We start from the raw sequence: 27,378 nt of genomic DNA, 5'->3' as shown, positions 1-27,378 counted from the left end.
CTGACTCCAATAGGAAGTGGAAGGGTAGATACTTTTTTGTTGAAGGGACGGATTAGGTATGTCGTCCAGAGGAGTGGGTCACAATGCCTCATGGTTTTGACAACACTTGGGGCATTGTTAGGGAATCAGGTTTAGCGCCGTCTGCTTCTTTACTTTTCTAGCTTATTCGTCAACTTTTTAACGTCGTTTACTTTTCTTTTCAACGAGCATCTGTCTGTGTATAACTGAAGAGCATAAGGTGTTTATACGTCGGGTTCTAGATATTCCATTCGAGGAAAGGAAGTGTAGGGACCTAATTACTCTTGATACCCTACACGCCTATTGTAGTGGTCCAGAGCCAACGCCGGCAGCTCGCATATTGAACAATTATTCTCATCGACGTAAGTACTTCATTCCTTTCCTTTTGCTCTTCGTCATTCACATGTTGTCTACGTATCTAACCTCATCATTCATCCTTTGTAGAAGTGGAGGTAGCCAGATTGAGAGCCTTGGTGAGGAGGTGGCATCCTCATCAGCTCCAAGGTCGTTGGGAAAGGGGTGCCTAAACATAAGGCTAAAGGGAAGAAGGACCAACTTGCTAAGAAGGGCAAAGTTACTCCCACAACTGACAAACAATTGAAGAAGTCGTCACCTCCCAACCAAGGTCATGGGGCTAGCAAAGGCCTAATGATGGCGACAGGCCCCGTTAACTAGGGAACTCGTCGTCTCTTCACACATAAGGGATACGCTGTTGAGATGGTTGAGTCAATCATCAAGGAGACGAACTTAGATCCTTGCGGTAATTAGGAAACTGGGGACCTGGGGTCGTCAGGTCTTTTCGATCTTTATAGGGTACGTCTTTTCCCTTTGATTCCTGTACTTTATGATTCTCTAATTTGTTTTTTTTTAGCTGACGGTTGCCTTGCTTTGCAGGCATTGGTGCATATGAAGGTGCTCCAAGATAGGTGTGTTGCCAAGGAAGGGGTGATCAATCGCCTTAGAAAACTTAATGAGACCTTGACTGATGAGCAAGCACAATACAAGGAAGTCCTTCATATTTTGAACAAGGAGGTGGAGGGTTTGAAGAAGAAGCTGACGGAGGAGGCCAGTCTTAGAGAAAAGGATGAAGAGGTAAAGGCGAACATAGGGAAGGAACTAACGACCCTCGTTGAGTAGGTAGAGATGGCCAGGGCTGACACCATCAGGGAGTATAAGGCTTCGCAGTATTTCGTCGACATGTGCGCAGTTTACTATGGTGACGAGTTCGACGATTACCTTAAGCAGGTTAGGTCCGTCTATCTAGACTTGAACTTGTTTGGGGTCACCATGGATGACCCTATGCCGACGACCCCTACTGCTAGTGACACCACTAATGATGTGATCGACGAGTCCACTCACGTAGAGCAAGGTGTGCAAGATGACGTCATGGTGCTTGCTCAACCTGCCTAGGAAAGGCCCGTCACTCCTGTAATCCCGTCATCTGAAGATCCTCCTGTTGACGTTGAGAACCCTTCAGCTCCAAGCGCCTAAGACCTCCTCCTAAAGATGATGAGAACGCTCCCGTTCAGGACGTTTAAGACCCTGTAGTTTAGTTTTTTTTTTTCCATGTATTTTGTCTTATTTTCAGACAAATTTAAGTGCCCTTTTGTTTTTGGGCTTTTGTTGAAAACATGCTTTACGACTTTAAGATGCCTATTTTACCTTCGTCACTTTATGTTCGTATTTGTTGATATCTTATTTTGATGTGTATGCCTATTATTCTTTGGACGAGTATGCTAGAGCCGTCTGCTTTATTTCATCCTTTTGTGGACTTTAGTATTGGACTTATCCTTTTATGGACTTTGTAGTAAACTCGTCCATTGGTGGATGTGTTCTTAAAGTCGTCCACTTATGGTTCCGTTCATATTTGCATGCATCCCTTAAGATAACTAGCCCATTTTTAGGCGTGGTTTTACAATTGTCCATTTGTGGACTTAGCGTGTTTGTCTATTTAGGGATGTCGTATTAAGTTTTTCCACTTACGGACTTTAGAATGAACTCGTCAACTTGTGGACTCGTCAACTTGCTGACTCCATATCTTTTAGGATGATCAATCCAGCTTGTGGATGTGGTCATAGAGTCGTCAACTTTAGTAAATTCATCCATTTGTGGACATTAGGAGGATCTGCCCATTTGAGGACGTGTTCTTGAAGTCATCCACTTCTGGACTTAGTAAACTCGTCCTTTTTGATGATCCGTCCATTTGGAGGACGTGCTTTTGGAGTCATCCACTTATGAACTTAGTAATAAATAAATTCGTCCATTTGTGGACTTAATTGCTTTGTAAGCATCCCTTGGGATGATTCAACTACTTGTGGTCATTGCTTTGAGGTTGTCCACTTGTGGACTTGGTGATTTCGTCCATATGCGGACTTAATAACGTTGGAATGCACACATACACAAACCGTTTCTAAACAACTCCTCTTATTTGTGGTAAACATGTGCATAAGTAATAAAAATTGTTTTTCAAAAAGAATAATATCTTGCCCTTTGGGCTTAGCAAGTATTGTAGGTAAAAATTAACTAAAAAGAAGTAAACTGGAAATGAGGAGTGTTGTCCTTCATGCTGCCTTCTACTGGTAGTATTTCATGAGGTTCTCAGCATTCTATGGGTGATGCAACTTCTGTCCGTCTAATGTCTCCAGGTGGTAAGTGTCTTTCCTTTGCCATGATGTGACTTTGTACAGTCCTTCCCAATTAGGTCTGAGCTTCCCTTGGGAGGGATATTTTGTGGCACCCGTTACCTTCCTCAGGACGAAATCTCCAACTTGGAAGTCTCTGTACTTGACTCTGGAGTTGTAGTGTTTGGCCATAAGGTCTTGGTATCGTGCTAGCCTTTGCTCAGTTGTCGCCCTGACTTCGTCCACTAGGTCAAGCTGTAGACGCATGGCCTCGTTGTTCCTTCTCTCATCGTGGTTATCCACCTAGTAGCTTGTGAGTCCGATCTCAGCTAGGATGACTGCCTCACTACCATATGCTAATCGAAATGGCATCTCTCCTATAGGAGTTCTAGTTGTCGTCCTGTATACCCATAGGACACTTGGCAGCTCTTCTGGCCATATGCCCTTTGCCCCCTCGAGTCGAGTATTGATAATTTTAAGCAAGGATTGATTTGTGACTTCCACCTGTCCATTTGCTTGAGGGTGAGTGAGGGAGGAATGGTGGTTCTTGATCCCCAATTGTAAGCCAAAGTCCTTGAAGGAGTCATTGTCAAACTCTTTCCTGTTGTCTAATACTAAGACTTTAGGGATCCAGTACCTGCAGATGATGCTCTTCCAGACGAAGCTTCGTACACTCTTCTTTGTGATAGTGGCCAAGGCTTCAGCTTCTACCCATTTGGTGAAATAGTCTATGCCGACTATTAAGAACTTCAGCTATCTCATTGCTATTGGGAATGGGCCCATGATGAATAGTCCCCATTGAGCGAAAGGCCACGGGGCCATCATTGGGGTGAGCTCCTCTATCGGTTGTCTAATGATGTTACTGAACCTCTGACATTTGTTGCACGCTTTGACATAAGCCTGGGCATCTTTCTGCATAGTAAGCCAATAGTATCCAGCCCGAATTAGTTTGTGCACCAACGATCGTGACACTGAGTGGTTCCCGCAAATCCCTTCGTGGACCTCTCTCATGACATAGTCTGCTTCTTCGAGGCTTAAGCACCTTAGGTATGGGTGGGAGAAACCCCTATTGTACAGGATGTCCTTTATTAGGATGAATTGCGCTGCCTAGACCTTCAGCTTTCTCACAACCTCCTTATCGTCGAGTAGCGTGCTATCTTTTAAGTATGAAACTATTGGCGTAGTCCAATTGCCTCTGGAGTTTATCTCCTACACGCCGACATTATTGATCAAAGCTGAAAGCTGAACAAAAGAAAGTACCTTAGCGGGGATAAGCATATGTTCTGCTGATGTGGCTTTAGCTAGGTGATTAGCTTGTTCGTTCTCTCCCCTTAGGATTTGGATGAACTTGGAGTGCATCTTGCTTGCCCTTTTCTACACCTGCTCTAGATACTTCTTCATTCTTTCCCCTTTGCACTTGTAGTCACCGTTTACCTGGCTGGTGACCACTTGAGAGTCGCAGTATATAACCATACTTGTTGCTCCCCCGGCTTTGGCAAGGTCTAGTCCCGCCATCAATGCTTCGTACTCTGCTTCATTGTTTGTTGTTGGTAAGTCGAGACGAATCATGCACTCAATCTCGTCTCCTTTGGGGGAATGGATCACTACATCGGCTCCACCAGCCTGCCTATTAGATGACCTATCTGTGTGGACACTCCAATGATGATGTTCTTCTGCCCCTTGTCCTTCCATATTAGTGAACTCTGCAATGAAGTCGGCGACTACTTGCCCCTTTAAGGCGGTGCGTGGATGGTATTATACGTCGAACTCACTCAATTCTATCGCCTATAGCGCCATTCGTCTGGCAGCTTCGGGACTGCTCATTGCTCGCCTTAAAGGTTTGTTAATCAAGACAACGATAATGTGAGCTTGGAAATATGGCTTCAACTTACGGGCTGCGGTAACTAAAGTGAAGGCAAGCTTCTCCATTGGTGGGTATCTTTCCTCCACACCACGGAGTGCTTGGCTGGTGTAGTACATGGGCATCTGTACCCTGTCTTCCTTCCTGACCAAGGCCGCGCTGACAGCAACCGAGGACACCGCCAAATAGAGGAATAGTTCCTCCCCTGGCCTGGAGGGACTTAGCAATGGCGGGGAAGAAGGTAGGCCTTCAAATCTTCGAACGCCTGCTAACACTCGACGGTCCATGAACACCAGGAATTTTCCAGTCGTCACCCCAATTACACACTTACTCGGATTGAGTTTCATGTTGTAAAAGTGGAGGGTGTCGAAATACTCCCTAAGGTCGTCCAAATGATCGTCCTCCTTTCGAATTTTCACCAACATGTTGTCAACATAGACTTCGACATTCCTTCTGATATGATGTGCAAACATCTTATTCATGAGCCTTTAATACGTTGTGCCCATGTTTTTTAGGCCGAACGACATTACTTTGTAGCAGAAGAGCCCTTGGCTGGTGACAAATGAAGTCTTCTCTTGATCAGCCTTGTTTAGCTTAATCTGGTTGTAGTTAGCGAAAGCATCCATGAAGCTTAGTAACTGGTGGCAAGCTGTAGAGTCTACAAGAACGTCAACTCGCGATAGCGGGTAGCTATCCTTGAGGCATGCTTTGTTCAAGTCCGTAAAGTCCACGCACATCCTCCACTTCCCATTGGCTTTCTTGATCATCACCACGTTGGCCAGCCAGTCAGGGTAGTAAACTTCCCTGATGAAGTTTGCCTGTAGTAACTTGTGGACTTCTTCCGCTATACTTCGATCTCGTGGAAAAATAGGCGACACATTCAACCTGTGTACCACGATTGAGAGGTCAATCCCAGGCATATCTTCATGGCTCTAGGAGAAGACATCTTGATTCTCCTGGAGAAAGGTCGTCAGTGCTTAGCGGATAGGCGGACTGGCGAGGGTGCCAATTCTAGTCGTTCGGTCTGGTCGGGCATTGTCCGGAAGTATCTCTTCAAGTCTTTCAACAGGCTCCGCCACCGCTCGATGTTCTTCTATGTTCATGGCCTGAAGATGGTCGTCCATCTCCATCATAGCTATATAGCACTCGCAAGCAGCTACCTGCTCTCCACATAATTTTCCCACTCCGTACTCGGTAGGGAATTCGATCATCAGGTGATAGGTTGACATTACGACCTTCCACGAGTTGAGGGTAGATTGTCCTAAGATGGCGTTGTAAGCGGACGAGCAGTCGACCAAATGGAATATTACATTCTTAGTGATCTACTAAGGGTAATCGCCGACCATTACAGGTAATGTGACTGCACCGAGGGGGAATACCCTGGTTCCTCCAAAATCAACAAGTGGAGCGTTGGTCGGAACCAGTAGTTCTCTATCAATTCTCATCTGCTGGAACGCCGAGTAGTAAAGGATGTCAACGGAGCTACCATTGTCAACCAGGACCCAGTGCGTGTTGTAATCCCCTATCTGTATGCTAATGACTAGCGCATCGTCATGCAGGTAGTGGAGACGGCGAGCGTCTTCCTCTGAAAATCCAATGACGGGGTTGTCAATTCGTGCCATCTTGGGAACGAAGCTTGTGAGCTGGACGTTTTGAACCATCCATAGGTAAGTCTTGCGAGCTTTTTTAGAGAAGTAGGAAGTTGTAGTTCCACCCACGATCATTTTTATGTCTCCTATGGGCGGCCTAGGATGCTCATTCTCTCGTTGCTCAAGTTGTTCTTGCAGTGCTTCCATCCTCTCCTTGCTGACGAACCTTTGCAACTTCCCTTGCCTGATAAGGGCTTCTATTTATTGCTTCAAGTCGTAGCAGTTAGATGTGTTGTGGTCGTGATCTCGGTGGAACCGGCAATACTTATCTTAGGACCTCTTGTTGGGGTCTCCTTTTAGCTTGCCCGGGAACGTCAAGGCTCCTTCGTCCTTGATCTGTATCAAGACTTGATCAATCGGGGCATTTAAAGGCATGAAGTTTGCAAACCTCCTAATGGGGGGTTTGGAGCTCCTATCTTCCCATCGGTCTTCAGTTCCTGTTCTCTTTCGTCCTCTGTCCTGCCGAGCCTCTTCCTATCTCTCCCTCTTCTTAGGCCTATCTTCTTGGGCCAGTAATCCATCCTTTGCGTTCATGTACTTAGTTGCCCTGTAGAGTACATCTGACATAATCTTGGGGTTGTTTTTGTATAAGGAAAAAATAAACTTACCCCTCTATAACCCATTGGTAAACGTGGCCACGAGTATCTTGTCGTCGGCTTCGTCAATCGAGAGGGCCTCCTTGTTGACGCGTGCAATTTAGGACCTTAGTGTCTCCTCCTCCTGTTGTTTGATATTCATTAGGCACATCGTGGTCTTCTTGTGCCTCTGCCCCCCGATGAATTGTGAGTCGAATTAGGCGCTCAACTCCTTGAAGGTACCGATGGAGTTTGGCGTCAGCTTACTAAACCATATCCTTGCAGGACCTTTTAGGGTAGTTGGGAAGGCTCGGCACATGATCTCATCTACTACACCTTGTAGGTGCATCAGTGTTTTGAAGGTCTCCAGGTGATTAAGGGGATCTCTACTACCATCGTAGGTTTCTATCTGTGGCATGCGAAACTTTGGCAGAAGGGGAACGAGGTAACAGACACAGTGAAGGGTGAATCCGTCCAATGGACCAACTCATCAAGGTCATTCGATACCCGCCCTCTAAGGGTGTTCATCATGAATTCCATTCATTCCTTCATCATCTGCATCTCCGCAGCTATGTGTAACGGTGGAGCCGTGTCTGCGGCGGGCGGACGACTTGTATCCTGGCGTTCTTGTCTGGTTGGGGCGTTGTTGCCTTTTGGCCTTTCTTGGTTTCTTCTCTCAGTGCTAGTTCCCTCCTAGTCCTCCTCTTAGGCATGAGGCACTACATTCTTTCAGCGTAGTTGCTTTTCTAGGTTATGATTTTGTTTGGTGAGGCATTCTACGGTGGCCACGAGAGTCTGAACCTGCCTCTCGATGGCGGTGTTATGTGGTTCGTCTCCCTGATTGTTGTTGGTGGTTGCCATTGAGCGAGTAAGTACCATGCAACTTTTTTTGTCTAGGAAACGGTAGTATGGCTTACTTCGTCCCCACAGACGGCACCAACTGATGATGCCAAAATCGTTAGTAAGCAACACGGTTCTCACGTGCTCTAAACAAGACCTGCACAACACGAAAAGAAGAAGACCTTAAGAAGGTACCGGTGTGGTACCTGCCAAAGACCTTCTGAGGGTTAAGTTAAAGAACTATTTTCACAACTCTAGAGTGCCAGAGTTGGGATCAATCATGTGTACCTTGGTTTGTAAGGGTTTTAGGGTTTTTATAGTTGCATAGGGTTGACATTTATTTCTTAGCTCAGAAGATCTTTCCTTGTGGGAGAGACCTTCTTTAATTCACGTATCTTGTAGAATACTTTCCTTGTAAGATTCCTTTTGATTAGGGTTTATCGTGGGGCACAAGAAATTTCCTTATATACTCATACATGGAGCCCAAGCAAAAGACATGCTGGACCCGCCAAGAGTTTCTTTCACCCCCACCAGCTTCATCCCGTCAACTTCTCATTCCATCTATCACTACAACAAAATGTATTTTTAGTGATGAAGAAATTCGTCACTAAAAGTCCAGTTTTTCGTCACTAAGAACCTTTAGTGATGAAATCGGACTTTTAGTGACGAAACTTATTTCATCGCTGAAACCCCGTTGCTAAAAGTCCTAGCGACGAAAAATTTCGTCACTAAAAGTCCGATTTGTTTTAAAAAGAAAAAACTTTTAGCAACGAAAATATTTCATCGCAAAATGTTTTCCTCACTAAAAACACTTCAGTTTATTAAATTATATTTAGTGACGAACAATTTTGCCACTAAAACTATTTTCGGGTACATATAGCGACGAAAAAATTTGTCACTAAAACTATTTTAAAGAAAATTCAGGCACATATAGTGACGACAATTTTCGTCACTAAAACCATTTCTTACAAAATTTTGCTACATTTAGCGATGAAATATTTTGTCACTAAAACAATTTTTTGTTGCTATATTTGTGACGAAAAAATTCGTCGCTAAAACTTATTTTCTGTTTTTATTTTTTTCATAGCTTTTTAACCTGTAACCTATCATTACATTATTAAAACCTCAAATTTGAACAACACATTTATAAAAAAATATCTATACATTCCACAAGTAAAAAATAAAAGAAGCATCCAATTCAAACTCTTTTCATACAATAATTGTTTGCAACACATACAATAACTCAAGATGTTTTATAACAATACAAAAAGTGTAGCATAATATAATTAGAACTAATGAAAGATGTCCTCATATGTTTTCAAGTAATGCCAAAAGTAAATCCCTTAAAAGCCACCAATAAGAAATCTGCACAAATATAAAAATAATACTACATTAAAATCATAAAGTAAAAATATTAACTATGTTATAAGAAACATTTCTAACAATGCATTAAGAGTAGCCACACCAATGAATTAAAATCACAAATCCTAATGTATAAGTTGTAGAAAGCAAATATAGATTTTCAAGTGTAATATAAAGTACTAAACAATTAGTGTTTTAACTTGAAGATGAACCACTCTCATAGGTAAAAGCGTCATCATAACCCTTACTCCTCAAAAATTTAAGAATATTCTGTTGGACCTCTTCTTGCTTAGCTCGTGCCTCTTGCTTCCTAGCTCGCTCCTCTTGGTCCTTAACTCACTCCTCTTCGTCCCTAGCTCTTGCCTCTTTGAGCTCAATTATCTCATTTTCTAACCGTTGGATATACTCCACCGATGAACTAGATGAAGCGGTGGTTACTAGAGAAGAAGAAGGTCTCATGCCAAGTCCTTTTACAATACCGGACTTCTTCTTAAAAACCAAGTTTGAGATCTCCTCTTGTGTAAGGGGAATTTCATTAGGATCTTGACAATGATCCTCTTGCACTTTGAAAATAGTTTCCTATCATTTGAAAGAGAGAAACAAACAAAAAATCACAACATTAATACTACATATATTATAGCTTTACAAACATGATAGAGATGGAATAATAGGGATGGAGTGATATACATACATATGTCACTTCATCCTCATGGTGTATCTACATATTTGTATTTAGATTGAAATGAACATCTTTGAAGATTTTTGCCAACTCAGGAACTTAACCACCATTATCATTTGTCTGATTAATTAACATTCGAGAGTTAGATAGATATAGTTAATTAATCACAACATGTAATATATTAAGGTTTAAGAAAATGAAAAAAACATGCGCCTCCTCATCAACCCTAATAGAAAATGCCTTTGTCCTGCATATATGTTTGCCTGAAGTTTTCTTCCTATTTTCAGAGTTCTTTCTTGATTTTTCCTAATATAGAACATTCAAGATACTTATTAAATCATGAATAAAACAGTATACATTTATTTCATCTAAATATTAAGTTAATCATTTGATAACATAATATAATAAACATTGGATAATAAAAATATACGCATAAATAATTTACCAGCCAATCCTTATTAGTCCATTTCCCATCAATGAGTCCAGTCCACTGCTCAAGTGTGGTACTCTTTGGCGGGTGGCTTCTTGCATAGTCAACACCATGAGATTCTACAAGCTTTTTATAAGTTTGATGCAACTTGTTGGAGTTGCAACTCAATAATCTTCCACATTTTGTATTTAATGCTTTCGTTACCAAGTTGAAATCTCCTTGTAGTTCAAACTAATCCTATAAAATGAAGTGTACATGTATTATAAAAATATTATTATATGAATTTAATATGCTTAGTGAAAACAAAAACAAGTTAGACGTTATCAATGAAAATTTACCGCTATATTTTGAAGCACCACATCTCTAGTAGCAACATCAACACTTTTCCAATTTTTCACATTGTAATTAGACAAATTACTTCGTACTTGTACACCAATTTGATTGACAAGCTTGCACGCATTCTTCCCAACAGGAGCATCGTACTCTGCAACTATACGTACTAGCAGCTTACCACTTTTTTCAACAAGTGCCCGTACTGCTATACCTCGTGTTGTTCCACGGGTATTTCTGCTAGCCGATCCTATTTAAACATTATCAATATTAAATTAAGTGAAATATAATCTCAATAGTAAATCAAGTGAAGTATAATCTCTATGTAATTACCAGTCGTGCTAGTTAATGCGCCAGTAGCCTGCGCCTCTGCACTAGAAGAACTTTGGGGAAGAGGATTTGCCTCAGGAGGTGTTTCCATAGATTGAACCGTAGATTGGACCACCGGAATAAATGCCTCACCTCGCGAGCATGTAAGCCGTCCTGGTATCATCTGTAACTAACAAACATACATTTAATGGAACAACAAAGTCATTACAAATAATAGAACAACAAAATTATTATCATCTATTGTACCCTATGGAACATCTATTGTACCTTATGGATTATAGAATTAGATGACTCATCATCATTGTCATCGTCACCAATAGGTGGTACATAATCATCATCTACCATAACACTAGCTCTACTTCTTTTCCCTTTTGCACAATTGGACTGAGCAAAATCCTTTAGAGAAGTTGAGATGTGCTTCAATCCCAAAGCATCAATTCTCTCTTGGTTTTGCCTCATTCTATCCAATCTTGTTATCTCATACCTTGGTATATTATAAGCGTATTTGGCCTTTTTGGGCATTTTTTGAAACTACGTATTGACATGAAAGGTAAGTACAATTGCTACAAACTTAACATCATAGTCTACATCATTATCCATATCAAGCAATTCACAAGTGCAAAATTTGAATACAATTGCTACTAATTCAACACAACAAATGACCACATCAATATCCATATCAAGTTCAAGATAAGTACAGACTACATCAATATCCATATCAAGTTCAAGATAAGTACAAAACATCTCAACAACAATTACTACTAACTTTACATATCATAGTTCATACCATTATCCATATCAAGCAATTCACAAGTGCTAAATTTGAACACAATTGCTAAAACCTCAACACAAAAAATTACCACATCAATATCAATATCAAGTTCAAGCTAAGTACAAAACTTTAAAACAATTGCTACTTAAACAAGCATAAAACTTTAAGACAAACACACAACATTTAAGACAATTATTATGAACTCTACATATCATAATCCATGTCAAGATCAACATCAGGTATGTCATGCACTTCATTTTGATTAGCATCTCCTGAAGTTCCACCTTCAAGAACAACCTCAGTTTCAACATCACCCATACAATACTCAATAATATTGTCCTCAACATTGACAAAGACAACATCAACAATCGTTTCTGGTTGAAATGCATCACTATCTTCTGTATTATCATTGGATTCTCCACCCTCGACTTCCGGGACATCAAACACTCCCCTATGTTGGATGGATTGCAAAATTTTCCAAGGTTGACCCAATTTGGTATCTTGAAGGTAGAAAACTTGTCTCGCTTGACTAGGAAGTATAAAAGGGTCTTTTTCATACCACCGACTTGTAACATCAATACTTGTGCAGTGTGCATCGGTTCTTATTGTTCTCCTTCGACCATTGGTACCAGTATTGTACCATTCACACTGGAACAAAACAACTTTATGGCGAAACACATACTCCAATTCCCAAATTTTGCATACATGACCATAGAAGTCGTGCATTTCTCCTTCATGGTCCCCTTCGGTACATACACCACTGTTTTAGGTTACACGACGATTGTCTAGGTCCCTTGTATGAAACTTTACACCATTAACCAAACAAACTGTGTACTCCTTCACATGCGGCTTATGACCATTTGCTAATGACCATAACTGTTTAGTTGCTTCTGGTAACTCGCTAACTTTCAATCTATTCATCTATAATGACATACAACAAGTGATATTAATTAGTAATAAGCAATGACGAAACTATTTAAGTGTTTAATTTCTATTTGTGTGTGATTAAGTTTCAATTGTCTTACATGTTCTTTGAACCACTTGGGAAATTCTTGCCGTTGGATTTAAGTTATGGCTTCACCAGTAGGATTATGCAATGTGCTTTTGTGTTCACTATTAAAAATATGGTAATTTATTTTCAACTAAGCATTGCAGATAATATTCAAAACTTAATCAAACAATACATGCACATGAAATCACATACTTTAAAAAAGGCTCTAACTCAAGACTATTGTACAACAAGTACCAATAAGCAGCATCAAGCAATGCATGAGACAAGTTGCCATCATTTCGCCTACCACTTGTAGGTCGGGCAGTCTGTGAAAAAACTATTAATCATTCGCTAGATTCACCAAAATCTTCATTTCTTTCTTTTCGATTATGCATAGTTTCGATCCCATCAATATACAAAGACCAATTGTTAATACATTCTTTGAGAATGTAAGCCTCTGCAATCGAACCTTCTGGTCAAGCTCAGTTGGAAACGTATCTTTTCAATTTTTCAAGGTACCTACGAGGAAAAAATATGCACATTATGTGATATTATACCACGTGAGAAAGATGTAATTGATGGATGTATCAAATGATCTAATTACCTTTCAATTTGGTACATCCACCGATATTGTACCAAGCCTCCTAGAATTGCTTCTCGAGGCAAGTGAATAGCAAGGTGGACCATAACATCAAAGAATGCTGGAGGAAAGAACCTCTCAAGCTTGCATAGTATAAGAACTATACGTTCTTCTAGTTTCTCCAATTCACTTCGCTTTAGGGTCCTTGAGCATAAGTCTTAGAAGAAGCTGCCTAACTCAAATAATACAAGACTAATGTCTTTATGTGCAAATCCTCACAACCCAATTGGAAGAATTCGTTGTAGTAGCACATGACAATCGTGGCTTTTTAAACCAGATAATCTACCATTTTTTTGCATTCACTGACCTTGATATGTTGGCTGCATAGCCATCCGGATACTTGACTGATTTCAAAAAGTCATAAAACCATTCCTTTCATTTAGGCTTAATGAAAAGAAAGCCAGAGGCTTGTCATATGATCCATCAGGACGTTGTTTCAAATGCAACGTGTGCCTAAAGTTCATATTTTGCAAGTCTATCCGTGCCTTGTTGGTGTCCTTGTTTTTCCCCTTAATGCCCAACAAAGTATCATAAGTACTTTCACTAATGTTCTTCTCCACATGCATGACATCAATGTTGTTCTTAAGCTTCTTATTTTTCCAGTATGGAAGCTTGTACAAAATACTTACCTTTGACCAATTTGACTCCCCAATGAGTTGTCTCTTCTTATTACTTGAATGTTTTCCTAAAATTATATTTGGCATTCTATCTAGCTGTTCTTGTATCTTTTCCACTTGTAACTCTAAAGATCTCTTCCGTTCCTCTGATAAACCATTATGCAACCGACTATGTCTCCAATGATGTTCTATAGGCAAATAAGCTCGATGGTTAATGAATCCAATTTTACTTTCCAAAGCTTCTGAATATGGTTCATCGTTGCAAGTGTAACAAGAATGATAACCCTTTGTCCTCCACCCAGACACGTTACCAAATCCTAGATAATCATATATTGTCCACAACAAAGTTGCACGCATCTGAAAATGCTCTTTTCTATAAACATCATAAGTTTCTACACCTTTTTCCCATAACTCCTTCAACTCGTCAACCAATGGTTTCAAATAAATATCAATCTCATTTCCCGGTTGATGAGAACCAGGAATAAGCAATGACAACATAAAATATGGCTCCTTCATAACCAACCAATATGAATTTAAACCACCTTATAACACCATACAAGCCACCCGCTTGCTCCAACACAAAAACCCACCACAAATTCAATTTCCAACATCACAAGTATAGGGTTTACAAGTATTGAAATCTAATAAAGTAATATTCATCACATCTAATTAACAATACTCACTTACATTTGCAAGAATTGAAAAAACACTCCCAATATGAATTTAAACTACCTTATCACACCATGCAAGCCACTCGCTTGCTCCAACACAAAAACCCACCACAAATCCAATTTCCAACATCACAAGTATAGAGTTTACAAATATTGAAATCTAATATAGTAATATTCATCACATCGAATTAACAATACTCATTCACATTTGCAAGAATTGAGAAAATCGAGTTTCAAAAGAGGGGCATTTCTCTAATTAGTTTGGAAAATGGGGCATTTGCCCTTTTTTTTTGTGCGAAATGGGCATTTGCCCATTTTCGCCGCTATTAATGTTAAGATGCAGCTGATGTGGAGCCACAATTTCTGGCTCTTTTTTGGTAGATAGTTACTAATTGCTCTTAATATTAATATGCTGATGTGCAATTACTTTTTGTGTCTCTGAATACTTGGATGATTATGTTGATACTGATGTGGAGATTAGCAGGTTAGGTATAGTGGAGTATAACAATTTCTCACAACAATTAAGCTGATAAGTTTTGATCTGGACTCCTTTCTAGAAATGACAATACTTTGTCATCTATCATTATCAACTTGCCACTTCAACTGCTGGGAAACATTTAGTAAAAAAAATTGTGGCTTTAGATTCATTGGCTGTAGTCTAATGCTTTGTTTTTACCATTATACTACTAGATTGGTAGAAATTTGGGACTAATGGTTCTACCAATAAACAGAAGAGCATAAATAATTAAATATCTAGTTCACTATGAGGCAAGCGGTTTTGAGGCTTAATGATAACTCGAACAGTAACCAAAACTTAAGAACAATGGCTAAGAAAAGTTCGAGGAAATAAAATAGAAAAGAAGTGCAGGCCCGAATTAGGAGAATTATATGGCTACTGGAGTCTATAAAGCACAAAATTAAGACACTAAAATGGTTTTACTGGTAAGGTTGAAGTTTAGCACAAAATTAAGACACAATAAAAGTTAGAAAGTACTGCAATTTAGTGTATCGCTGCCACTAAAAGTGATAAAAAAGAACAATTTTTATCAACCCTTTGCAGGCCTAATCTCGATCCCTTCAACAATGAGGCCAGACTTAACGGTACCAGCTTCTACCTCCATAAGTCTAATCTGCAGTTCATCATTTTCTCCTCCCTCATTGAAATATTCACCCAACTTACTCTCAAACCATCCATCTTTTCTCCACTTTGGAAGCGAAGGGTGCTGCTTCCTTGGCTCCCTTTTAGGCCTGCCTAAACAAACAGTTTGTTTACAATCTTCAACTCCTCCAGTAGTTCCAACTGAAGCCATTGGAGGAAATCGATGAAATCCATGAGTTTGCCTTCTCAACTTGTACACAAGGTAAGCGACATAGTTTGTTTTCGGAGACAGCATTGAAGTATTCATCTTGCCACAGATATCAAACAACCGCACATGATGAAGTTCAGCTACCTTTCGAAACCTGTTTGATTTTTACATGTACATAATAAGAATTAAATAAAAAGCCTTAAATAAATAAATAAGTATCACATACATAGGGGACAGGCTTGGGTTTAGGTAGAGACCTGGATTCAGCTAGAGAAAACCATAGCCAATGCATATTATCGTGACCCGCTGCAATGGACAGGTCCCTTGCAGAGAGAAGGTAACATTTCTTTCCACTCAATTTGTCCAAGAAAAAGATCTGCTCAAAAGAAAGAAAGAAAGAAAGAAGGAAAGAAAGAAAGAAAACGAGCACAGAAGGTTGAAATTAAAATTTCATCATTTCTTAAGAGTTCAAACTTTTGAAACAATGAGTAATTTATCAAGTAATTGAATCCTGTCCCCACTCAATCTCCCCTTTAAAATGTTAAAAATCTCACGTGTTAAACCCCATTTAATAAATCGAAGTATAGGCTCACATGTGAGATAGGAGTTGGAACTATGGTTAAACAATTAAATTTATCATTTATTAATAGCTTACACTTTTGGGACAATCGTTAATTTATGAAAAATATATTTATATCTATTCAACATGGTGTTGCTATCATTGGCACCAGCATACATTCAATGGAATCTTTCAAAATTTGATCTCAAGAGTTAGCAGCTCCTTTTGTTCTTTGTTTTTGGTTCTTTTCTTATGTTCACTTATTTAACTAAATTAAAGCATGCTCACGTAACAAATTCAAACTAAACACAATTTTGAGAGTCCATAGTGAAACCAACCTACCCAATCTCACTCCGTCCATGTGGATCAAGCTTACCTGGTTATTAATCTTCTTTATAGCTATTAAAATGAAGCACCTCCAACATGTTTGAATTTTCTTTTTACTTTTTATTACTAAAGAGGGTGTTCATTGCTTTTTTGGGGCTAACTATTTCCTAAGTGTGTGCAGGGATAGAGCCAGAGTTCGTGTGTGCAGGGATAGAGCCAGAGTTCTACGAGCGAGCCAAGGTATGAACCAAAAAATTCTTAAAAATCCAAACTAACATCCATTTAGAATAACAAATGGTTTGCCATTTTAATTTTATAAAAAAATTGTCAACAAATGAAGAGACACAAATAACTATTTTTTGATACATTACGAAACAATCATCTATCAAAAAGGAAGTTAGCATTCTTTTAAATCTTGAAAATCATCATAACTAAAAGCTGCAGCAAATAGACACTTACAAAATAAAAATAGTAAGATCAGGCCACTCAATTAAACAAATAGACAAAAGAATCAAAGCTTTAAGCTATTCGGTTAAAGGGTCTCGTTAATGGTGCCTTTAGGGCATTTGTTAATGGACCATTTCAGAAAAGTTTTGATATCACTTTATAATAGTTTGAGCAAAGGTTTTGACACCACTTCTTTATAAATAGAAAATCTCACTATGACATTAACCAAATAGTGTCTGTGCATATCATCCATTCAATAATGTGCAGTGTGTCATGACTCCCATGGGTGTGACATATTTAATCTTATTATCTAATTGTTTTTTTTTTTTTTAATTACCTACTTGTTAAGCATACCAGTAGCCATTCCATCAAGTAACTCTGAGGGACCGTTTTGTTAGAGAGATGAAAAAATGAGAGTATAGAAAATTAATGATGAAAAAGTGAAAAAATTATAAGAGATTTTAGTTTCCTATATTTGTGTTTGATTGTGGGTGAAAATGTGAAGGGATGAAAAAAACTTTTTTGTTTGGTTGAGATTTGAGAAGAGAGGTTAAAGGATGGAAAAAATAGTATGTACAAATTTACTCTAATACTATTACATAAAACATTATAATTTTTTGGCCAAAATGAAAAATTGACCCTCTAAATTTCACATTTTGTCATTTCAGTTTTGTTATTTTAGTCTTTTAAATTTTAAATATAATCAATTCAATATACTGTTAGATTTCTGTTACGTGCTACCGTCAACTAACCAAAACGATGTCGTTTTGGAATATGGATTTTGCTGAGAAACTTTCAATAACTTAGCATTTGTCCAGATACAAACTCAATCTACCATCAAAAGAATCAATCATCATTGAATTCTGCAATGCCTTAACAACCATCCTAAATCCCATTCCACCTATCTTCTTATCAACAACACTAACAAAATTCCCACAATCCAAACTCCTAAACAACAACGGATTCTTCGAACTCAAATTAGCCGCCAAATTTGCTTGCCGGGTCCTACCAGGCCACCTACGCTGCTCAAGTGGCTTAGAATTCTCCACCTAATCTCCTCCTCTAGCCGAGGCCCCCCTTCGCCACTACAACGTGCCCTTCGTCCCATTGCTTAAACTTGGAGTGGCTGACGTCTACTCCTTTGTATCGAAAGGGTGGGGATTTGTTTTCTTTTTCAGTGGGCAGGGAACGACATCATTCCCTTAGTTTTTCTTTTTAATTAACGTTTTTTTATTTTTTTTAAATTAAAAATTTTAAATAAATAAATAATCCAAAACGACGTCATTTTGGTTAGTTGACAGTATTACTTAACAGAAGATTAACGGATGACTAAATTGATTATATTTGAAACTTAAAGGACTGAAATGATAAAACTGAAATTTAGAATACTGAAATGACAAATTCTGAAAATTAGAAGATCAGTTTTGCATTTTTACCTAATTTTTTTTTATAATACTCATTAACATATTTTTTTACTTATTCAAATTATTATTAAAAAGCCATGTAGAAAGACTAGTGGTGGCTGTTTTTGGTGGACCGGTATTAAATGTTTATAAAAAAAATTATACTGTCCTCGTATTGAACCATGTTACTTATCTACCATTCTATTACATCTGTTTAAAATTATTGAGTTAACTTACAATTAAAAGAAAAAAAAATTATTCAACAGACTAAGCAATTTTAAACAAGTGAGAGTATTTTAGTAGAATAGTGAACAAATGAAGTGACGAAATCGGTATAATATTTCTCGTTTACGAGGGGAAAAAGCATTGATTCAAGTTAAGCTTTTTGTTTTTTGTTTATTGTTTTTGTTTCCGTTTTTGTTTTGAGAAGAAAGGTTCATGGTAAGCTACTTTACTAAGCTGGTACTCTAGTCTAGTGTCAAGCAAAGTAAATATATAATAATGCGTTGCTTACTGTGAGAGTGAAATAAAAGGAAAAACTGACTTTATAAAGTATGAACAAGAAGCATTATGGGTGAATTGTTTTTTGTGGCCCATGCCCCTGGTGGAAAACACCCCCTCTGTTTTCTCTAGTTACCAAACACACCAAAACAAAAAGACAAAACATCTCAGCTGGATTAATTGTTCAGTAAGACGGTAACAGAGTAACTCCCAAAAAGACGCATTATACACAACTTTACTCATTTGAAAGTCTAATAAAGTGAAGCAGTAGTAATAAGTGCGCTATTACCTATCAGACAAAGTTAATAATATTAACATAATATAATGGGCCTGTTTGTCAATAGAGTACCTTTTTATTGTCGTCGATCAAGATGGGGGTATCGGAGAGACTGAGGTAGAGCTGTTTCTTGGAAGAGAAGTTCAAGGAATCCAATTTTGTAGATGATGATGATCGAGCAATGATGGCTTGATAATCGGACGGCAAGAACCTGTCCCAGACAACGTTGGACTCGGCAGCCGCACGGAATATAGGAGAAACCGCACAAGCTGTGCAAGCATCCTTAGGACTCGTCAATGATACTATGTTCGATATGCACTCCTCTGGTAATACTGACATGCCCATGTCCGCACCGCTGGAGGTAGGACCATTCTTTTCTCCTTCTTTCTCTTTTTCCATCATCTTCTTTTCTGTCTCTTTCTTTCTCTCTCTCTCTGTCTCTCTCACTGTGTCAGTCTTACGTATATTCTCCATTTTTTAAATGAAGGAGCGCTTCTTTAATTGCTTTATTGCTTCGTCCTTGACGGTTAAGAGGATGTTTGGATATCATGAAAACTGGGTGGTCTCACTCCGTTTTCATGATATATCATCAAATTGAGTGGGTCCGCGAAGGACTTGAACTTAATGGCTAAGTTTCTTTTTTCTTTTTTTTTCTTTTTTTTTTTGTCCTATGCTAGAAACAGGCAATAATAGCTTGCCTAGCTTTGTGCTCAATTTATATATATATATATATATATATATATATATTTATATATAAAAAGAGGTAAGTTTCATTCACCTATGCTGAAGTTTAGGTTAATACTAATTAGATTCAAGATTTTTCAAAACTAACCAATCGGGTCCTTATAGTTAATTTAGTTCCTAAAACAATTGAAAAAAATAACTAATTGTTTAAGGACTAAGTTGGTTTTAGGGATTAAATTGGCTAATTTTAAAAAAATTTAGACCTGATTAGTATTAGCCCAAATCTCAAGATATGTTAGTGAAATTTACTTTTTTCTTTTTTTTGGCTGAAAGTTGATTTCTTTTTTTTCTTAAAGTACTGCAACAAAAAATTAGAATGAGACCCACAATATCAATAAAGAAAACTTAGGGCCCATTTGGTAATGTTGTTTAAATAACATGACACATATATTTTTGTGCAAAAACTATAATGGGACTCAAAAAAGTAATTTTATACTACTCTTTTTTTAGAAATATTACTTCTACAATATTTTCACAATAAATAATAGCTGATAAATTATTATTAGTTTTAATTTATACATACTATTGAAAATACTTTTTACTTACAAATGACATTCCATAATAACCTCCTACAATTAATTTTTTATTAAAGTATTGTCGACATATTATTCCCCCACCTTTTTTATTTTTTACTAAAAATTTATACCCGAACTCCCAAAAGTCAAAACTTGTCAAGCAAATTGAGCAATTAAGCCAACTTAAGCCCAAATAATTAAGCCAATTATTAGGTACTTTCGAAGTACCATAAATACGTACTCTCTCCTCTCATATGAATGGTGAGTCCCACTAATTAAATTCATGATGGGACCATCCTCTCTCTCTCTCTCTGAAACTAAAATATCTAGTTCTCTAAATCTCTTTGGAATTGATTCAATTGAATATCTCTGCCTAATTGCCTTTGTTTGACTTTATTGGTTTGTGAGTTTGTCGTTTTATGTATGTTTTATAATTCTTTAATGTTTTGTGTAAGTGTATGACTATATAGCCTGTATGTAATGTAATTGTTAAATTGTGTTGATTGGTTGGCGTTGGCTCTTGTCTCTTGAGTGGGGGTGGATAGGGCCAGCCGTAGCATTGGATATTTGGATTAAGGTAGTGGAGGCATTAAAAGTTAGTGAATAAGACATTATAAAAGACAAAAATTTAAATTATGTTAGGCAAAGAAAACTAATAAAACAATTGAACAACAATAATTAATAATTTTATTAATATTTCAAATGAACTTATAGTTTATTGTTTATTTTTTGCTAGTATCATGGACAAATATTTGATAAGAAAATTACATACCCAATATTCATTTCCTGTGCAAGATTTATCTTCATCTTCATCTTCTAAGCAAATTTGTGTTGAGTTTAACTTAGAAAATTTTCGTTTAGATTCTAGGCTATGAGAAAAGATATCATCTTATCATCCTGATGATCATGATGAAATAAGAATATATTATTTACAAAAAGGCCCTTGTCAACCTGTTCTCAATAATGAGATTATCATACAATGATTTCAAAATATGAAAACTCGTAAAAGGAAATTGTAAAACTTTATGTATTTGCTTTTTTTTTTTTTAATATACGAATTTATCATATTATTAGATTGTGTCATTTGTGCTTCTTAAGGACTACCCTAGAAAAAATTCATGTACTCGCCACTAATTAACTAGAAAAATGATTTTTTAAATACAAAGTTAAAAAAAAAAAAATGTTGTTTCATGAAAAAAGCAAAACACCGGCTTCCTCATAATTTGTTTAAAACTATCCCTTGGCCAGCAAGCAAAGTTCCTTTTATTTAAAACCACTTATATACCTTGCAAAACAAATAAAGTAGGTCTTCCTCTTTTTTTCTTTTTTTTTTTGGGAATCCAAGTAAACTAGATTGACAACCCAATGGAAATCCTAATTTCATTTCCTTTAATTTAAGATAAGAAAACTTGGGCCAAATTGCAAAGGCAGCCCACCGATCGATTTGACTTTTTTTCTTTTTTCTTTTTTTTCGGGAGAAGAACAGTTGGTTTGATTAAATGTTCTAGGGCCTTCAATCTTGTTATGGTATGTTTTTAAATTAATTTAAATAATATAAAAAGGTTTCAAGGAATTAATAAACTTTTCAAAGTAATTCTAGACTAAGAATTAGGATCGGGTGCAATACTCCTGGTTCAATTACCACCTTATTCACAATTTTTTTTTTCAACACTTTCACTTTTATTATTTATTCAATAGTTAAAATTAAAATTCTTTTTAATTCTCAATCTTAGATATTAAGAGCTATTAGCTTGTAACATTATGCATATGTATAGATATACTTGAAAAATATATATATTAAGATGCATAGTCTAATTCTTACATATATAATTTAAATATTATTAATTGTCATTCTTATATTTTTTTTAAACTCTTTAAAAAGTCTTGTAAGAATATTATTAGGTAGAAAATGTAAATTAATTTTAATATTCATTAATTCTAGACACTTTGGTTTTTGTATGCAATAACTCACTTGGATGAATATTTATGATTTGACCTCACATTTGACTCCTGTGGGGAGTAAAAAGACCTTGATGGGAATATGGGCCGTTGGGTCATGCTTAAGAAGGCCGACCTGCTCTTGGGTTTAGGACTTGTTAGTACTACGGGTCGGCCCATACGCCGAGGGTCCGAGGATCCAGCCGAGGGTGATTTTTCCCTTCGGACTGACACCGGAGAACCCGGGACTTCATGGTAAAGGTTAGGGAAGGACACGATCAAAACCAATGGTTAAAGGGGGTGAACCCTTGAATGTCCTAGAAGCACTGATGTAGGAGAAATATCAAAAATTAAGGCTGCTACCTCCACATTAAAGATCCTGCCTCTCGCACGGCCGCATTAATGGGGAAGTGACACCGAACGATTGGAAGGGAAACTTGGTTACTATTCAAAGACAACGAGAAAAGAAATATCTAGCCCAAGGGGGAGGTGGGGCGGCACGTGTACAAAGTATTCGAAAAGAGTAGTATTTAAAGGGCAATCTAAGACGGGAAAGGGGGACGGACTTTTTGTAACCTAAAAAAGAAAAGAAACAAAGAGAGAGAGATAATATAAGAACAACTCTCGGCTTACGTCAGGAAGGCGATTTACTATATTCCTTGTTGTTTCCAAGCATTTGCAATCTTTAGTTTGTCGTTTAACCCTCGCTGCACTTCTAACCTAGGTTTCAAGCCCACACTCTGCAAATTCATATTGTTTAAGGCTCATTGGAGCTGAGCCCATGCTTGCCATTCTTGGGGCCGGGTGCAATTGTGCGCTTACAATTGGCGCCGTACGTGGGAATCTAGTCTAGAAGAGGTAGGGATATTATGGCGAGCCTAGGCTCTCACCATGCGGAGTCACGGGGATCTAGCCGGAGGATCATTTCGAACGTCTTGAACGTCGAAGGGATCGTGAAGGGAGTGTCCATACAGAATACCCAGGCGCTAGCCATACTCATGGCGGGGGTAGCACCACCCACGAGGAGGGATCTAAATCCATGCAGAAGGAAATCAATCGTTTGAAAAGGAAGTTACGTCGTGCTAAACGTAAGTTTTCACCGTCCTCGTCTAGTTCTTCCTCGGAGAAGGATAGGGGAGTTGGCTACAGCTCAAGGTCGCGCCCCCCCACCAGTGTAACGTCCTCCGGTGAGGAGGGCGACCAGCCAACCCGCAGACATAAGAAGCTTCGTTCTAGGGGCTTAGGCAACGATACTATGAGTAGGGCGTTGCACCAACTCTCTAAATCTCCGTTTTCACGGAAGATTGAGAGGGGAAGACTTCCCAAGAGGTTCACCCAGCCCACCTTTACCATCTATAATGGCCGGACTGATCCGGTGGAGCACGTGAGTCACTTCAACCAGAGGATGGCAGTGCACTCTCACAATGAGACTCTGATGTGTAAAGTTTTCCCCTCCAGCTTAGGACTGTGGCTATAAGATGGTTTAAACGGTCTCGAAATCGGGGTACGTAGGCTCGTTTGGGGAGTTAACTAGGGCATTCGCTTCGCGGTTCATTACGTGTGGCAGAGTCCCTCGGCCATTGGACTCGGCGCTATCCATGGCCATGAAGGAAGGGGAGACACGAAAGCATACTCCGAGCCGTCTTGGGAGATGTTTAACGAGATAGATGGTGACTTTGATGAGGTAGCGCTTAATACCTTTAAGGTAGGTCTTCCCTGCGGCCACGACCTAAGAAAGTCTTTGACGAAAAAGCCCGTCCGCAGCGTACGCCGCCTTATGGATCGTATTGATGAGTACAAGAGGGTAGAAGAAGACCAGCAGCAAGGGAAGGGAAAGGAAAAGGTTATCCCGCAGGAGAGAAGGGATTTCAGGTCGGACAGATACCACAACAACAAGCCGAGGAGGGATTACTTCGGGCAATCCGGCTCGGCAGCACCTCAGGCTATAAATACTGTGTTCCAAGAACCAGTGCATCAGTTACTAGAGAAAGTTCGTAAAGAGCCTTTCTTCAGATGGCCGGGCAAGATGGCAGGGGACCCTGCGAAAAGAAACCAAAATCTCTTTTGCCAGTACCATCAGGATGTAGGCCACACTACCGAGAACTGTCGGACCCTGTGGAACCATCTAGAGCAGCTCGTTAGTGAGGGAAAGTTGAAGCAACACTTGTGTCAGCCCACTGGGCAAGTCAGTCAAGTTGGTTCAAATAACCAGAGGAACAATTCATCTCGGCCCGCATTGGGAACAATTAACGTTATCTTCGCTGCACACAGTAGGACCGGCTCGGAGTCCGCTGGGGTGTTGGCGGTTTCCCATCCTCGAGGCCGAGGATGTGGGTAGCGAGCCGAAGAGATTGAAGGGCACTTTACCCGTCTTGGGTTTCTCGAGGAGGATAAAATAGGGACTATCCGGCCCCCGTGACGATGCTCTTGTGGTTACCCTCGGGATAGGGAACTATGATGTGAGGAGGGTGATGATAGATCGGGCGGCGGTGCGGGATATCATGTACCCCGATCTATTTAAGGAGCTAAGGTTGGAGTTGGAAGATCTAACTCCTTACGACTCCCAACATAAGCTTCGAAGGGAGAGCCGTTGTGCGAAGGGACGGTCCGTTTACCCGTTCAATCCGGCCTTTGAAACGGTCGAGGTGGATTTCATTGTGGTTGACGCGTACTCTCCATATACGGCCATCCTCGCCGAGGCCATGGCTGCCACGCTTTGGAGCTGTCTCCTCTACCTTGCACGTTAAAGTTAAATTCCCCTCGGGGGATCATGTTGAGGAAATCCTCGGCGGCCGGGTAGTGGCCGGACAATGCATATCGAGCTGCGGTGCTTCGTCGGTCGAAATTGAGTCATCGACTTTGCCCGTCCGGGAGTCGCGCAATTAACGGCTCCGAGAGGCACCGGAGCGATGACGAGAGATGAGGGTTTGTTTGTGAGGAGTTAGAAGTTTGTAATAGCGAGATGATCCGAGAGAGGTTCTTCCAAGTTGGCATACGTTTGCCACACCAAGAGAAGATGGAGTTATTGAAATTTACGAAGGATAATATAGATGTCTTTGCGTGGGACCCCTATGAGGCTCCGAGGGCGTAGACCCGAAACTTCATTTGTCATCGTTTAAACGTGAATCCTGCCATTGTTTCGAGGAGGCGGCCACCTCGGCGATCTTCCGAGAACATTCGAAATTTGTGAATGAAGAAGTTCTTAAACTCGAAAAGGGCGGGGGCTATTAAAGAAGTTTTTTACCGAATGGTTGGCTCGCACTTGTTGTTGTTAAAAAGAAGAACGGCAAGTGGAGAGTATGTGTGGACTTTTCTTGATCTAAACAAGGCTGTCCTAAAGATTCGTTCCCGATGCCACGGATTGATCAGCGCGGTAGATACTACTGTCGGACATCCTCGGATGAGTTTCTTGGACGCCTTTCAAGGTTACCACCAAATTCCTTGGCGTTAGAAGATCGGGGAAAACTGCTTTCGTTACTCCAGCGGGAACTATCATTATAAGGTCATGCCATTTGGATTAAAAAATGCGGGGCTACTTACCAAAGAATGATGACCCGAATGTTTGAACGACAGCGGGGAAAACCATAGAAGTATACGTGGATGATATGGTGGTAAAGAGTAAGACGGTACCTTCACACATGACGGATGCGGCCGACACCTTCCGGATGCTAAGGAAGTATAAGTTGCGCCTTAACGCCTCCAAGTGTTCTTTTGGCGTGGGGTGGAAAGTTTTGGGATATATGATTACTCGTAGGGCGCATAGAGGTAAACCCGGTGCGAGGTTAAGGCTATTCGGAACTTGCGGCCGCCTAGGAACCCAAAAGAGATTCGAAATTATTTGGAATGATTCTTTGCGTTGAATAGATTTATCTCTCGGTCGGCTGACCGGTGCCGTCCTTTCTTTCGGTTGTTGAACAAGTGGAAAGGGTTTCAATGGACCGAGGACGCGAGTTAGCTTTCCAACGGCTTAAGCAATATCTTTCTCGGCCACCCATTTTGTCTCGCCCGAAGTGGACGAGGTTTTGTTCGCTTATGCAGTCGTGGCTGTCCACGCGGTGAGCTTAGTCCTTATAAGGAATGAAAGCGGAGTGCAAAGACCGATCTACTACGTTAGTAAGTCCTTGAATGAGGAAGCTGCGCTATACGCCCTTGGAAAAAGCGCTTCGTGTGGTCACGCCACGCGCAAACTTCCTCGTTATTTCCAATCTCGTACGGTGGTTGTTCGACCCAGTTGCCTCTCGGCGCTGTGTTGCGCGATCTTGATTATTCGCGGGGTGGCAAAATGGGGAACCATTTTGGGAGCCTTTGATGTTAAATACAAGCCTCGCACCTCGGTGAAGGGTCAGGTCCTCGCTGATTTGGTGGCGGAGTTTACCGAACCATTGTTAGAAGAAACTTCAAAAGAAGCACACATGGGTGAAAAATCAGTTGGTCTGATCACGGCCGTATTGCCCTCGGCTTGGAGAGCGTATGTGGATGGGGTCGCTAATCAGAAAGGGTCAGGTGTTGGACTTGTTCTAATGTCCCCTGAAGGAATTGTCTTCGAAAAATCTTTGAGATTGACCTTCTCGGCTACTAATAATGAGGCCGAGTATGAAGCAGTCTTGGTAGGCATGCAAATGGTACATAAGATGGGTGGCAAGGAAATCCATGTGTTCTCGGACTCTCAGTTAGTGGTCGGCCAGGTCATAGGGACCATGGAGGCTAGAGACCCCAGAATGCAGGAATATTTGGCCCAGGTCAAACGTCAGCAGGCTGAATTCGACTCCTTTGCCTTAGCTCACGTCTCTAGGAGTGGAAACACTCATGCAGATTCTTTGGCTACGTTGGCAACATCCTCGGCTCAAGGTTTACCAAGGGTTATTCTCGTTGAGGATTTGGTAGCACCTTCTCTTGTAACTACTAACGCGCCTCGCATCCATCTAATAAGGCCTGGTCCTAGCTGGATGGATTCGATCGTATTTTTTCTTAAGA

General features: G+C 39.7%; 2 protein-coding genes across 2 annotated transcripts; both read right to left on the bottom strand.

Moving 5' to 3' along the window:
* Positions 1-5,825: 5,825 nt before the first annotated feature.
* LOC142620428 (uncharacterized) lies at positions 5,826-6,296 on the bottom strand. Its single transcript, XM_075793796.1, has one exon. The coding sequence runs from the start codon at positions 6,294-6,296 to the stop codon at positions 5,826-5,828; it is 471 nt and encodes a 156-aa protein (XP_075649911.1).
* An 8,939-nt stretch (positions 6,297-15,235) lies between these two features.
* Positions 15,236-19,778, bottom strand: LOC142618438 (F-box protein PP2-B10-like). The gene is made up of 3 exons (XM_075791377.1): positions 19,280-19,778; positions 15,951-16,069; positions 15,236-15,847 (listed from the first exon to the last, which is right to left on the bottom strand). Exons 1-3 carry the CDS (start codon positions 19,679-19,681, stop codon positions 15,433-15,435), a joined length of 936 nt encoding a protein of 311 aa, XP_075647492.1. The 5' UTR covers positions 19,682-19,778; the 3' UTR covers positions 15,236-15,432.
* Positions 19,779-27,378: the final 7,600 nt, after the last annotated feature.

The sequence above is a fragment of the Castanea sativa genome, chromosome 12, assembly GCF_040712315.1.
Source record: "Castanea sativa cultivar Marrone di Chiusa Pesio chromosome 12, ASM4071231v1".
NCBI classification, from domain to species: Eukaryota; Viridiplantae; Streptophyta; class Magnoliopsida; order Fagales; family Fagaceae; genus Castanea; species Castanea sativa.
The sequence above is the reverse complement of the archived record's forward strand: the minus strand, read 5'-3'. Positions and strand labels throughout refer to the sequence as shown.

What these genes read in the sequence shown, in the direction of transcription:
- LOC142620428 (XM_075793796.1), bottom strand. Translation starts at nt 6,296, where the DNA reads ATGGAAGCACTGCAAGAACAACTTGAGCAACGAGAGAATGAGCATCCT.
- LOC142618438 (XM_075791377.1), bottom strand. Translation starts at nt 19,681, where the DNA reads ATGGAGAATATACGTAAGACTGACACAGTGAGAGAGACAGAGAGAGAG. An exon ending in TGATCGACGACAATAAAAAG is followed by an intron (nt 16,070 to 19,279) that starts GTACTCTATTGA and finishes TCTTTTGAGCAG; the next exon opens with ATCTTTTTCTTGGACAAATT. An exon ending in TTTTCTCTAGCTGAATCCAG is followed by an intron (nt 15,848 to 15,950) that starts GTCTCTACCTAA and finishes AAAATCAAACAG; the next exon opens with GTTTCGAAAGGTAGCTGAAC.